The sequence below is a fragment of the Morus notabilis genome, unplaced genomic scaffold (genome assembly GCF_000414095.1).
Source record: "Morus notabilis unplaced genomic scaffold, ASM41409v2 Scaffold16, whole genome shotgun sequence".
Taxonomy (NCBI): Eukaryota; Viridiplantae; Streptophyta; class Magnoliopsida; order Rosales; family Moraceae; genus Morus; species Morus notabilis.
The window spans coordinates 387,732-402,571 of record NW_010367452.1 but is presented as its reverse complement, the minus strand read 5'-3'; the positions used below and the strand labels follow the sequence as shown (position 1 = coordinate 402,571).

General features: G+C 34.0%; 1 protein-coding gene across 2 annotated transcripts; it reads left to right on the top strand.

Annotated features, from left to right (window-relative positions):
• Positions 1 to 12,626: 12,626 nt before the first annotated feature.
• On the top strand, positions 12,627 to 14,280 carry LOC21405095 (chloride conductance regulatory protein ICln). Of its 2 annotated transcripts, none has more exons than XM_024175021.1 (5): positions 12,627 to 12,890; positions 13,150 to 13,209; positions 13,333 to 13,392; positions 13,479 to 13,570; positions 13,901 to 14,280. In XM_024175021.1, exons 1-5 carry the CDS (start codon positions 12,860 to 12,862, stop codon positions 13,970 to 13,972), a joined length of 315 nt encoding a protein of 104 aa, XP_024030789.1. In that variant the 5' UTR covers positions 12,627 to 12,859; the 3' UTR covers positions 13,973 to 14,280. The 2 variants fall into 2 exon arrangements, with proteins under 2 accessions (XP_024030789.1, XP_024030788.1); XM_024175020.1 differs by having other exon boundaries at positions 12,637 to 12,890; positions 13,476 to 13,570.
• The last annotated feature ends 560 nt before the right edge of the window (positions 14,281 to 14,840 follow it).

The following is a 14,840-nucleotide window of genomic DNA, read 5'->3' as shown; positions in this document are numbered from 1 at the left end:
TTTTAGAATTACGAAATTCTAAAATTAAATACTCAAAAAATAATTAATTGAGAATTAATTATTATTTAAATAATGTGATTATTTAAATTTAAATTTGAATTGTGAACATAATTTAAATTTATCCTTTTGAACTTATTTGATAAGTTGTTCAATTTAGAATTCAAATTAATTTAAGTTTGACTTAAATTCGAATTTGAATTTGAATTAAAATTGGACTACAGGATAAAGGATAAAGTCTCTTCCTTCCCTATCTGATTTGGCACCACACACACAGGGTTAGAAAACCCTAAGTGTGGCCAGCCACCTTGTGGATAAGGGGAAGGGATTTTTTGTTCCAAATTCAAATTGGAGATAGGGATTTGATTATGTTTTGAAGTTTGACTTCTACTCTTTAAATATGAGAATGATAGAAAATTGTAAAAATAATTTTGAAGCATTATTCAGCCCTAAAAATAGAAGGTGGCCGAATTTACTCAGAGAAAAAAGAGAAGAAAATTTTTTCTCCCAAAAAAATTCCACATCGTGCATGCGTTGGTGTTTGTGGAAATTTGAGTGTTTAAGAAACCTGTTTTGTCTCACGTGTGCCCACACACACGTCTACGTGGAATCAAGGAATTGACATGGAAGACTTTAGTATTCTAAACACAAACTTGGAGCAAGGACTGTTCGTGGACAAAGAACTCAAGTTATCATCCAAGTCAGCTTCTAGGTATTTTTTCTGGATTGAGTTCTTGAAATATATAAATTAATGCGATTAATTTATTTGTGCATAAATTAATATAATCTATAGAGTATCTCACAAGTTTTATGAACATTTTTGTTATACACGATCCGCCTCCCCGCCACGCTTCCGCAGCGGAATTCGATTCAGAGACCAACAATTTATTACTAGATTGTTCTACTGAGAACGTTTGTATTTTTTGTAATGAGAACATATGAACATGTTTTGTTTATTGTATTGAGAACATGTTTTGTTATGTAATCTTATGGTGTTATCTAGATGATTTAATGACAGTGTCCTTACTTTGCCATTTTTTAAGCAATAAATTATTTAGTAATGTGTTTATGAATGCAATATTATGTTTCTATTTAGTTTTATTATATATTTAATATCTCTTATATGTGCAGCCTGTAAACATGGCTAAAAAATCAAAGAAAGACAACATTGATGGTGAAGAATCACGAAAGGATAACATAAGGTGGTTAGAGGACATGAATGTTGTGTTGATCGATGCATTGTTAGAGCAACAAGTGAATGGAAATAGGGTTGATGGAACATTTACTACTACTGCATATAACAATGTTTTGACAATTTGTCGAGATGAGCTCAAATACCTTTTTAATAAGAACCATCTAAGAAATCGAATCAAGACTTTGAAAACTAATTTTTATACATGTCATGAATTGTTCAAGGGCTTAAGTGGTTTTGCTTGGAGTCCATTAACTAAGATGTTTGAAGCAGAGCCAGAAGTGTGGAAGACTTTCATTGAGGTTTGTTTTTTATGTACTCATATATATATATATATATATTTTTTGTGTTTAAAATTTATGCTTACATTTTCTGTTATATATAAGCTTTTATACTTTACATGTTATAAATACTTTTATCATTCTTAGTGTAAATTTTTAAGCTAAACCTAATGCAAAGAAATGGAGGCACACTGAGATCTAATATTATGATAAATTAAGTGACCTTTTTCGCAAATGATAGAACTAATGGTAAGGCTGCTGCTAGTGCAAAAGAGAAAGTTCGACAATGGCAGAGGAAAATTAGCTCCAACCAATCTGTCGGTGTTGAATAGTTTGATGAGGTAAAATTAGTACTGTTGAGCCCTTATCCCCACAGAATAATTCTCAAGTTACAAATGCATCCAAAGGTGTAAAAAGAAAAGCTTCCATAATTGATTCACTTGACAAGCATATTGAAATGCTTCACTCTGGCATGAGTAATGTGGCTGCTGCAATTAGAGAGGGCAATGCTATTGTTAAAAAAGCACAACCACGTATCTATTCAGAAGAAGTTTATGCTGAAGTAATGAACATTGGAGTTCCTGAAAATCTTCAATTGGAAGCTTTTCTATTTTTAATCAAAAGTGCATCACAAAAGCGAGTTTTCTTTACAGTTCCAAGCCATCGTCGCTATGAGTTGCTCTTGAAGATGATGTACAACAATGAAGACTGAAATTATATGGTTTAGAAGTTTAGTAGTCACACCAGTTTATAACCCTTTTGGTAGATGTATCTATATGGTACTTAGTTGATCACATATGCTTTTTGTTGATACTTGACTGCAAGTGCATATTAGGAAATATATATGATCATACAAACTTTATATACATATATGTGTGTGTATATATACATAATATAGACGGAATATATGTACAAGTTACATTAATTTTTCTAGTTAATTTGATGTTGAATATTGTATTTTTATATTTTTATTAGAAAAGAATATTAATAAAAAAATATTTAGGCAAAAAAGTAATTACACTAATAATGATTTTTTCATCTCTTTAGTTTCACTTATAATACCAAATAAGGGAAGGTAGACTCATTTTCTTTCTTCCCTATCATACCAAACAAGTCAATGGAAAATTAAAATCTTTTATATCTTTCTAATTTTCTATGTATTATAGTTTTCCTTTCCCTCCCATTTTCTTTCCTTCTTACCAAACAGAGAGGGCCCGTTTAGTTCACTGATTCGAGTTTTTAATTCAAATTGATATGTGACTTTATGTGAGAGCTTTTTACTTAGCAAAAAAGTTAGGTGTAACTATTTCTGAGATCTTTTTACTGTAACAAAACTCGAATTTTAAACTCGGATAGATGAAATGAATGGAGCCTAAGAGTGCATCTAATTGACAACATCAAATTCACAATTATTATTATATAATACTAAAAAAAAAAATTCACAGCTTTGTCATGTACTAATATTTCTCTCTCAGAGTGGAGAAATGGAAAATTTTTCTAAGATAATTATGGCACGTTTAGGAAGTGTATTGGAACTACGATTTGGGTTTTCATTCAAATTTTTGGGTGAGAATTATTAGTAGGAAAATTTTTTATTCAAATTCGTTGCGAAAGAAAATACTATAGCAAAATTATAATTTGAATTTTGAGTGATGTACCAAACAACATATGATTAAATTAAGCAACTTACTTTGTTTCGCTTATCTAAATGGAGGACATGAGTTCTTTCAAAATTGATCTGTCAACCCAGTAGCGTTTTATTATTTGGGATAAAATCGTGGATATCATGAAGATTTTCAACTAAGATCACTTCTCCACTGAAATAATAGGCGCAAACACATGGCGTAGTACAAATCAAATTTCTCCAACTTATGTTGCAATATCTTTTGGCTAAGAAAAAAGGCCATAAATTATCATTCTTAAAATATATATTTATACTAGTCCGCTAATAATCACAGCAAATTAACTTCTGAACCTAAAAATCAGTAGCCTAGAATTGTACAATGAAATATATGATAACGCTGAAAGAGAAATTGGACCAAAGAAAAGATTTACATATATTGCAGTCCCAAGAGCATTAAGTGACTAGTGCGTTTGGTTGAAACCATGTTTTAAATCCACATGACATGAAAAATACAGAAGCTACCGCGCTCATAAACGATAAGTTCGACAATCTTCCAAGAAGATTCTACTCTGCAATTATAACTAGGACTGACAGTTAAAGCATATTGCGTCGAAAAATGGTAACTTTGAGCACAACTTTGCTCTGATTTTTCCTCGCATTCAGCTCAAAGATGCAGACATCTCCGTGATGCAGAGTGTTCGCCTTCAGAAATCCAGAGTACCCCGATTTGCAATTTGATAACTTAACATAGTACGATCTAGTTCCTACTTCAAGAATCATATACTTTGCACATTTTCTTCAATATGGCTCTCCACAAAGGTGGTTGGGAGACGCTGCGAAAAAAAGAAGATTGTTGACTAACTGCCATTATTAATCTCTGAAAGTGATGTGGAAAATAAGATGTTTTGATTTTGGCAAGAAAACTAACCCATTTTCTCAAAGATGTTAGCTAGTGATTTATCTCTATTCACACAAATATAGTCCAGCAAAAACATAATCAAAACTAACGGATATAAAGAGATTATTATGAGGAATGTACATTTTTTTTTGAAGCATAGTAGTATGTATAGAAAATGTATTGTACCACATTGTAATTATTTGTCACCATTGCTTTGAAGAAGGGATTGCTTGAAGAGAATTTGCTAGCTGCTTCAAAAGCTTTGCTATCTCTAAGACTACGAGACCATCGAGTGCGCTTCCCAACAGCTGTATGCTTTCCAGATTTGAAGTTTCCAAACTTTCCTGTACACAAAAGCAGTACATAAGCAGTACTCACTCACTTTTTTTTAACAAAATTTTAGATCTTTTTGACCTTTAGATCTACCTTTATTAGCATCACCTTTCCCTTGAGGATGTTGAGATCTTGTTTCTTCAGCTTCGCCCCGTGGATGAACGCCATAGTCATCGTCGCTAGTACATTTGGTTTTAACTTTACCAATATGGCTGGTTCCTTTTTTCTGACCATGTCACCGTTGGCTGTGTAACTTATCTGCAACTCCTGAAATGGAAACTTTAAATAAAATTATGTTTCCCTCAATCAGCTCAAAGGTGCAACTGTCGCCTAATTCCAAATTGTTGTTTCCAACCATCTTTCTCTAAACAGGCACTTTGTCCCTCACATTTTCTGACACAAATCTTTACAGGCCAAGTGCTCCCACTAGAGACATAGAGGATGGCATCACCAGTTTGACAATTTAGATGCTTCCGCCAAAACTCAGATGGTAGATACTAATGAAAAAGACAAACAAAGAAAAAAATAAAGTTCAAAGTGGACATTTCAGAAGGACATTGAAAAATGATAATATTACAAGTCACCAATATTTTCCTTTAAGAAAAATATAGACCAAGGAATAGTAGTTCGAAATTGACAGCTTACCAACTCTTAGCGATCCATGACAACTGATCGTTCCATGATCATCACAAAAGATGGGTTTTGATATTTGCAATGACTATTGCTCCGTTGAGTATTAACCTTATTGGTTGGTGTTAGGTATTTTTATTAGTTGGTAATTTATTGACAATTTTGTAAAAATTCAAAAAACATGTTCAAGAAGATTTTGTATTGCAGAATAAGATTCAGAATCAGATTTGAAGTTAAAGTTACAGATTTTGTTGAGTTGAGATTTGGAGAGATAAGGATAAAACTTTGGTCAAAAGAAGATAAGACATTGGTTATTTGAATTTAAATGGGAGATAAAGCTTGCATGAAAATCAAGTTATTTTCGGATTTGAATTCTTGGCTTCATCCGATTATTGTTAGGAGAGTTGAATGACTTATATATATATATATATATATATATGTATATATTCACGTGAGCTACACAATTAAGCTTGAGCTGCACATGAGAATTGGAACTTGAAATTTGACTTGGTCAAAGAAAAGTTAAAGATAACTTGCTATAATGAAAGATAAGGCATTGATGTGGAGATGGCTAAGACTATATTAGATGTTGCAGATAAAGCTGAGGAGGATTTTTTGGTAACTGAATATAGGTTCAAAAGTTGAAAAAAGAGATACGTGGAATAGGTTTATATGGGAAGTGGCTCTGCAAGAAAATGTGGGTTGACTAAAGGAAAAAGTCTTGTGATAGAGAATCGGTGCTTAAGGAGAACAATCTGTAGTTTATGTTTTCTTCTCATTGAAAGTATGAACAACTGAAGGGAGTTCAGCAGTTAAAGGTGAAGACGTGTGGTACACGTTAAACAGTGTCATTGTGAGAGTTTATCACAGCGGCGTCATAGTCTATGAGCGAGTCCTTGAGTGAATAAGTCCGTCAAGGTTGTAATTCTTAAATCATAGTGAAACTGTTTACTATCTGGGCGTGGCCCCGCAGAGTAGGTGTGCGCACCGAACTGCGATATCATATTGTGTGTTCCTTTACTTTCTGCACTTTATTTTACTCGAGCAACTGAACGTAATTAACCCAGATCTAACAAGTGGTATCAGAGCAGTTCACTAACCATAAGTTCAGTGAGATCTTAGAGAGTTGATCTGTTATGCTTGGAATGAATTTTCTAAAGGAATGAGGTTCAGTTGTACGTCCCCCTCTGCTTGATGGTTCGAATTATTCATACTGGAAGGCCCGGATGAAGGCTTTCATCAAGACTCAAGATGAGAAGGCATGGCGTGCTGTTTTGAATGGCTGGAAACATCCAGTAACTAAAGATGCAGAAGGAAAAGAGACTCTCAAACCTGAAGAGTCCTGGAGTACTGATGAAGATAGGTTGGCCATCTACAACTCTCATGCTCTCAATGCAATATTCAATGGAGTTGACATCAACCAGTTCAAGATGATATCTACATGTGAATCGGCAATAGAAGCATGAGAGATTTTAGAGATTGCTCACGAGAGAACTGCCGCCGTCAGACAATCCAAATTGAATATTCTCACAACCAGGTTTAAAAATCTCCAAATGCATGAAAGTGAAACTATTTTTTAATTTAATTCACGGTTGTGTGATATAGCTAATGAATGTTTTGCTCTTGGTGAAAAAATTCCCGAGGCAAAACTTGTCAGCAAGACGTTGAGATCTTTACCACAGAGATTCGCCTACAAAGTCACTGCTATTGAAGAGGTAAAAAACACTAAGACTATGAGACTTGATGAATTGATGGGATCACTGAGGACATTTGAAATGAATCTAAGTCAAAATAAGAAGGAGAATGAGATTTCTCAGAGGATTGTTTTCCAAGCCGAAGTGGAAGATAATGTTGAAGAAGAAGATGAAGACTTAGCGGAGTCTCTTGCTCAATTGACTAAAAATTTCAACAAGGTGATGAAGAAGTTCAACAAGAAGAATCAAACTCCAACTTTCAACAACTCCAATAATTTTCAGAAAAATAAGGGAGTTACAAATTCCTCCAATGATAAGAAGAAGAATATGAGAATTCAATGTTGGGAGTGCGACGGTTACGGTCACATTCAGTCTGAGTGTGCTAACACTATCAAAAAGAGGAAGAAGTCTCTCAACGTCACATGGAGTGATGAGGATTCTGAAGGCAACCAGGAAGATGAAGATCATATGAACAACTATGTTGCGTTCAATGTCTACCAAGATGTTCCAAACTGCCGTGTTACAGATCGTGTCACAGCTCATGTTGCAACATCATCTGCAACACACTCTGGAAAACCAGAAGAAAATGAAGATTTTTCAGATTTTGACGGTTCCAGTGATGGTGAAGAACTAATTGAGCAGACAATCCAGGATGCATATGAAACCATGTTCAACAAATGGGTTTTGGTAGTCAAAATGAATAAGTCTTTGCGGGAGCGAGTCGATTAGCTTATTAAAGAGAATGATGTACTTAAGAGGGCTGTTATAAACTATTAATTTCGGGCTGTTGAAAAGGAGAAAAAGTTGCAGGAGACAAGAGGTGAATTGGAGCACACTCAAAAGTCATTGAAGATGATGAATTCGGGCATTTCAAAATTGGATCACATTCTCTCTATAGGAAAAGCGAGTGGTGATAGACATGGCCTTGGCTATATTGGTGAGAGCTCAACGTCCAAAACTGTGTTTATGAAGAAGACGCCTGCCCCTAAGCTTCCGACTTCCTTCAGTAAGAAAGTTACTATCTCATCCCCTCGACATAGAACGTTTGTCCCCACATGCCATTACTGCAGTTTACCTGGCCACATAAGACCAAGATGCTACAAGTATTTAAATGCTTTGAAGAAAGGTATGTTTATTAATCCACCAAATTCCGCAAACTCAAAGAAGACACCTAATGTGAAGATTGATGTGCAAAATAATTTTTCTAGACGTGTGTGGGTAAGAAAATCTAATTTGAGGTGTCATAAGGCTTATACTTCTTTAGAAGCATATACTAATGATTGTGGGTATAGTGATGGTGGTTGCACTAAGCGATTGACAGGTGTTAAGAACATTATACATGGAAGAATGCTACATTCAGGGGGAGTAAAACACAGAGAAGATTCAGGGGGAGTAAGCTGCTGAAGACGTGTCTAGGGTGTGAATTTTTTTATTTTTTTTTCGTTGTGTCTTTGGCTTATTTTTGTCAAAAAGGGGGAGAACAATGTAATTTTTTACGTTTTTGAATTTTTAGGATCATTTCTTAGTTTTGCCAAAAAAAAAATGCCAAAGGGGAGATTGTTAGGTATTTTTATTAGTTGGCTATTTATTGACAATCTTGTAAAAATTTAAAAAACATGTTCAAGAAGATTTTATATTGTAGAAGAAGATTCAGAATCAGATTTGAAGTTAAAGTTGCAGATTTTGTTGAGTTGAGCTTTTGAGAGATAATGATAAAACATTAGTCAAAAGAAGATAAGGCATTGGTTATCTGAATTTAAATGAGAGATAAAGCTTGCATGAAGATCAAGTTATTTTCGGATTTATATATATATATATATGTATGTATTCACATGAGTTACACAATTAAGCTTGAGCTGGTAGAACTTGAAATTTGACTTAGTCAAAGAAAAGTCAAAGATAACTTACTATAATGAAAGATAAGGTTTTGACGTGGAGATGGCTAAGAGAATATTAGATATTACAGATAAAGCTGATGATGATTTTTTGGTAACTGAATATAGGTTCAAAAGTTGAAAAAAGAGATACGTGGAATGAGTTTATATAGGAAGTGGCTCTGTAGGAAAATGTGGGTTGACTATAGGAAAAAGTCTTGTAATAGAGAATCGGTGCTTAAGGAGAACAATCTGTAGTTTATGTTTTTTTCTCATTGAAAGTATGAACAACTGAAGGGAGTTTAGCAGTTAAAGGTGAAGACATGTGGTACACGCTAAACAGTGTCATTGTGAGAGTTCATCACAGCGGCGTTATAGTCTCGGAGAGAGTCCTTGAGTGAATAAGTCCGTCAAGGTTGTAATTCTTAAATCATAGTGAAACTGTTTACTGTCTGGGCGTGGTCCCGCAGAGTATATGTGCGCACCGAACTGCGATATCATATTGTGTGTTCCTTTACTTTCTGCACTTTATTTTACTCGAGCAACTGAACGTAATTAACTTAGATTTAACCGTTGGAGTATGCGATTGTGTGCTAAGGAGTTTCCTCCCATTTTGTGTGGTAGATTTTATCTCCACTGGCTGTTGTTATAGATTCATCACTGGTATTGGCTCTTATTCTCTTGTGAGTTGGAAAAGATGATGGCATATATTCCTCCTCAGATAATGAGCGGTCAAAGGTTTGAAGCGAATCATCATCACCTACAGTTACTCTCTTCTTGGGCCCATAATGATAATGAGCGGTCAAAGGTTTGAAGCGAATCATCATCACCTACAGTTACTCTCTTCTTGGGCCCATAAACATCAGGCTCATCCAGATCGGCAGGAATAGAAGGATAATGTATCTCACGAGTAGAGGTATCACAAATTCTAATTTGGAATTGAGAATTTCCTTTATATTTGAAGAAAAAGAAGTGCCCGAAGTCTAAGGCATAGTGCTTCGCGAATTCTGGCCAACCCTGGTGCAGCCACACCTTTTCATCTCTATTTTCCAAATTTATTTTCCAGTTTGAACCACAAGGAGGTCTCAGAAACACTGAACTAGATAGATTTTTGCCATATAGCCTCACAAAGTTTTTTGGAAGTTCCTGCATACATCAGAGCTAGCATTTTTCAGATACAGAATTGAGCGTAAACCATCAAAAAGTAAAAGGATGAAACTAATTTCCCCATTTAAAAAAAAAAAGATTCTGCAGTGTAATGTTATCTCGCAGAAGGAAACTTGGAGAAGTATACGTGGTGATCTTCCTGTTGGGTAAACTAGCAAAAAAAATTGGCGTGCATGAAGACTGTATAAGATTGCAGTGGAAAAATACTTTTGCGAGAAGATATTACACCACAAGTGGACTCAGATTTTATCTTGCAAAAATCCAACATTATGTTCGATCTTGAAATATACATTCCATAACTAAAGGGCCGTTTAGTTCGCTGATTCGAGTTTTTAATTCGAGTTGAGATGAGATGTGACTTTACGTGAGAGCTTTTTACTGTAACAAAAAAATTAGATGTTACTGTTTCTGAGAACTTTTTACTGTAACAAAACTCAAATTCTAAATTTAAATTGGTGAAATGACATGGCGTATGCAGTAACGTTTAGTACTAAAATAAAGTGCATGCCTCAAGATTATGACAAGAATGAAAGATTAAATAGTGACGCACAGGCTTCTACGTTCATTTTACCAAGTCAGTAAGTTCATGAGTTTCCTATGGAACCAGATCAACCATGTTTCTATTAGCTTCTCTTGATTAAGTTCTTTCTAGGTTTAATGGTACATGCATCTAAGAAAAAACAGAAGAGTTCTTTTCATTCCTCATTTTCTTTTTCCCATCTTGTTATCCCATAAAGAAAGTATCAGAACCATAGGAAAAGTTACAAGACCAGAAACAAATTGGGAGCAGACTAATTGCAAGAAAAATTCATTGAATTAAACACTATGTTGAATGAAAATGAAGCCCTAAGGCAGATTACAGAGTCCCTAGGACAGTAGTTCTTCGAGAGACTGCTGGCTGTCCCCTGCTTGGAAATCCTAGTCTTTTCCTGGTAACAAGCACAACTAATTTCCTAACCAACGCTAGTCTCTCACATTCCCTCTTATATTCTCAGAAGACCCGGTACAAACTCAAAACTTAACTGTTTAACTAACTACTAAACCCAGACTCCTATTCACACATGTGATTAATACCACTACACAAATCCCTCCGCTTGCAGTTTTATTACACGCTGGTGTATTTGATAGATGGCCTATCAAAAAGAAAAAGGAACAAAAAAGAAAACAAGAAAAACACGATACTCAAGAAAAACCAATGAAAGCAACAACAGTAACACATAATTAACCAAAATCGCTTCTAGCATTGAAACATGGGCTACCAGAATAAGGTGAGACGATATAAACTAGATACACTTACAGAACAATATAAAGGTGGGAGAGAGTGAAGTCCAGTGAGTACAGACATGTCCACGAACATAAGGCAGTAAAAAATGACACCTACTTTAGCCATGAAGCACATAAAAGCTCCATCTAGGACTAGTTTCTTCTTCATAAACCCACCAAAGACACACGCCAGATTATTATTGTTCACAAAAGCTTCAAGAACGGGTGTTTTAAAAGAATGCATTTGAGTTTTGACAAAGGAAACAAAAATCTGATGCAGATTATATAATAACATTCTTTATAGTTTAGACTATTATGAAAACATTAAAAATAAAAATAAAAATAAAAAATAAAAATAAAACTCTTTAGATCATATATGCAACATATAATCAGAACTATCCGTCCACAATAAGGCAGGGATTGCTTTCTAGCATTTGTTTCTGAAGAGCTGTTTCCCAAATTAATCTGAAAAATCCGAAATCAGTAGAGGATCCAGAAGCCATTGTAGAAACAAAGTAACAAGCTTCTTTCTCTCTCTGTTTTTCTTTTGCGAGTTGAAAATTGCAAGGGTCTCTCTCTCTCTCTGACAAGTAGGGTTGTGTTTCCAGTTTCCAGTCTTCAAAACACAAGTATTTAGAAAAGGCTCGGTGTCTGTTTAATTCGCTAATCGAATTTTTAATTTGAGTTATGAGCTTTTTATTACAGTAAAAGGGTTAGATGTGATTGTTTGTGAGAGCTTTTTACTATAGCAAAACTCAAATTTTAAACTCAAATCAATGAAATAAACGGGACATTAGTTCATTTACATCCAAACTCAGGGCATATTCTTTTGGGGTATGACTTAAGTATAGTTCTTGAGTTGAATTTAAGTTATAACTTGAAATAAAGTTGTAACTTGAGTTTCTGTCTGGTTGTGTAATTTGAGTTATGATTTGAATGACAATCTTTTTGAGTTTGTGTTTGGGTGTATAATAAGACTTGAATTGTGAATAGTAGGGAAAGAAAAAATATTTTTTTTCTTATTCGAATTTATTTAATTTTATGCAATTGAAACTAGATATAAATTAAAAGTAACAATAAATTTAAAAACAACATAAGACTTTTTCTTTCTTAAAAAACCATAAAAATAAAAAATACAACATCATTTCTATATTAATGGAGAGAAAAGGACAACAAAGAAACATAATTTATAACATAAGGGTGCGTTTATTGTAGTGGGGAAATGGTAATGAAAATGGGAATGAGAATGGTAATGGGAATAAAATGAAAAAGAAAATTAATTCATTTCTTTGGTTGTAATTTTAAGAATTTTTTGGAATGGAACATAAATATTTTCATGTTGACAAACTTACCCTTATGATATATATAACACTAATATTTTATCTATCAATATAATATATAAAATGTAATATAATATAATATAATATATATTATATAATATATGATTTGTATGATGTATAACATCGTAGCCAATCAAGTGAAAAATCCCTGGTGTAGATAATGATATCTGAATACGGAGAGTCAGAAACTTGGAAAGCCAAAGGTCCTTGTTTGATTTGTATGATGTATAACATCGTAGCCAATCAAGTGAAAAATCCCTGGTTTAGATAATTATATCTGGATATAGCTCTTTTTGGTTGAACCCCAAAGTTCCAAAAACTGACTGTTTGGTGATTAATGTGGTGGTTGCACTGTGTGCGTTAGTAGATTCAAGGACTTCGTAACCTGTATGTAAATACATGTAAGATTAGTTTCTTGATGATGAATTGACCTTTTTTGTTTAATGTGAACTTTTTTTCTCTTCTATTTTGGGGGAAAGATTGAAACAGGAGATGATGAGGATGAGTCTGGGGACTCAGATTCTGAGTGCAATGGAGCCGCCCAAGATTTATCCAAGATAACGGAGATGAGGCTTATTCCTTCAGACGCCGGCCAATGTCTCTCTCTCTCTCTCTCTCACAAACACACACACACACACATGCAGCACACACAAACGTAGATACAGTTTAAAGATTGTCACCATGCTATTTATTATAAAATTTGGTTGCTGTCTTGATGGTATATTGGTTTCTTATCCGTTTATCTGATCTTATGCTTCAAAGGTTGTGATATTACCATTCTATCATTTCTGGTTTTCTAGTACCTTCTCTTCTTAATGGGGATGCATAAAATGTATTATCCTTTTCTCTTCTACAGTGGACCGCTTGTTTGAGATATTCTGCGAGTGTGCAGAGCTTAATCCAGAACCCATTGAAGGTTAGAACAATTTTTTTTTTTTTTAAAGGAAAGTTTTGTAGAATATTTTTCTTTGAAGTTGAATTTAGTAGCTTTTGCTTCTAATTCTTTCACTAATATGCTACTCGTTTATGCCTTCTTTAGGAGAAGAAGAAGCGCATAATTGGATTTTTAGTGCTGATCGGATTGGAGATGAAGTTGCAGGTATGATTAAAGCAGCTAACACTTATGGCTTCTGGCATGTACTTATGGTGAATGATAATTTTGTTTGAATTTGGTATTTCTAGAAGGGGAAGATCCTGATTGGATTATGTCTCAAAATCCAACAAGCACAATTGGTCAATCTAATGGGGATCATGACTTAGCACGTACAGTGCTAGAGGTACGCCCGTGAAATTGCATTTTAAGCTGCTGCTTAATTTTCTTTTGGATGTGTTCTATACTAATGGAAAATGCGTCACATTGGTATCTTAGGTCTTCTGTAACTTATGCTGTAGTTACTACGAATTTAGACGTGAGATGCACTAATCTTACAGGACTTAAATGGTAGTGATAATCTAACGAATGTATATGGCTTAGAATTGCAATCGAAAGTTTTATTTTTAAGCTGTAAACTACGAGCCGGTTACTTTTCAAGGAGAGCCAGGCGATTTAATCTGAAAATGGTGGAAGACTGAAGTAATCATTGATCACCTTTTTGTAAATATTGCAGCTTCAGATCAACGATCAGCGATTTGAGGATGCAGAAGAAATGGGGCATGATGTCAACAGTGGCCACCGTTGAGCTTGTTCTCCCTTTTCTTTCTTCACATCTTCGGGTGTTGCCATTAACCAGTGTCCATCTTGTTTCTTTTGTGGTTCCGAGTCTTTTTGTATATGTGAAACATTATCTTCAAATACTTGGCCCAGGAGCATCGTCACATTAGGACTTATAAAGTCATTTTGCTTCTAACCAGTTTGTGTATTGCTGTTATCGGAATTATTATTCGTGGTAACCGAATTTTCTCATAACTTTTTAGACAAATATGTTAGTTATTATTATGCCCAACCCAAAAGAACATACTTGACATGCATAACCTTTTCAGGCAAATTAAGGAGAAACTTAGGAAATATGTCATCTTTTCATCCTTTTAGTTGTGTTATTCTGCTTGAATTCTGCCCCTTTAAGTTAGTATGCAATGAGAGAAGCAAGGATAAAAATCTTTTTTAGTGTTTAAGAAATGACAAAAAATTTTATCCTCTCTTAATAGAAGGGCATTCTTCTAGATTATTCTTAGTTAAATCATTTCAATAGAATTCGTTTTAAAATGATATTATTTTTTATATGAAAATAAAAATAAAAATATTTTTAATTTCAGACAGAAATTATTTTTAAAAATGCGTTTGGTAGTTTTATCAAGAGATTGTTTGTGTAAAAAAATTCATTAATGTCTCTTTGCTCGAGAGAGGAGAAAATGAAAACAAAAAATAAAAAACGATTAAAAGTTATTTTTCATTTCTCTCTCATTTTACGTTAAACTAAAAAATTGTTTTCATTTCTGTTTTTTATTTTTATTGCGTCAAATGCGGTTTTGAAAACGTTTTCATTTTTTTTTTCCTCAAAAAACATGAAAAATAAAAAAGGGATCAATTCCAAACACGGCCTTTAGTTT

What these genes read in the sequence shown, in the direction of transcription:
- LOC21405095 (XM_024175020.1), top strand. Translation starts at nt 12,860, where the DNA reads ATGAGGCTTATTCCTTCAGACGCCGGCCAAT. An exon ending in TCCTTCAGACGCCGGCCAAT is followed by an intron (nt 12,891 to 13,149) that starts GTCTCTCTCTCT and finishes TCTCTTCTACAG; the next exon opens with TGGACCGCTTGTTTGAGATA. An exon ending in TAGCACGTACAGTGCTAGAG is followed by an intron (nt 13,571 to 13,900) that starts GTACGCCCGTGA and finishes TAAATATTGCAG; the next exon opens with CTTCAGATCAACGATCAGCG.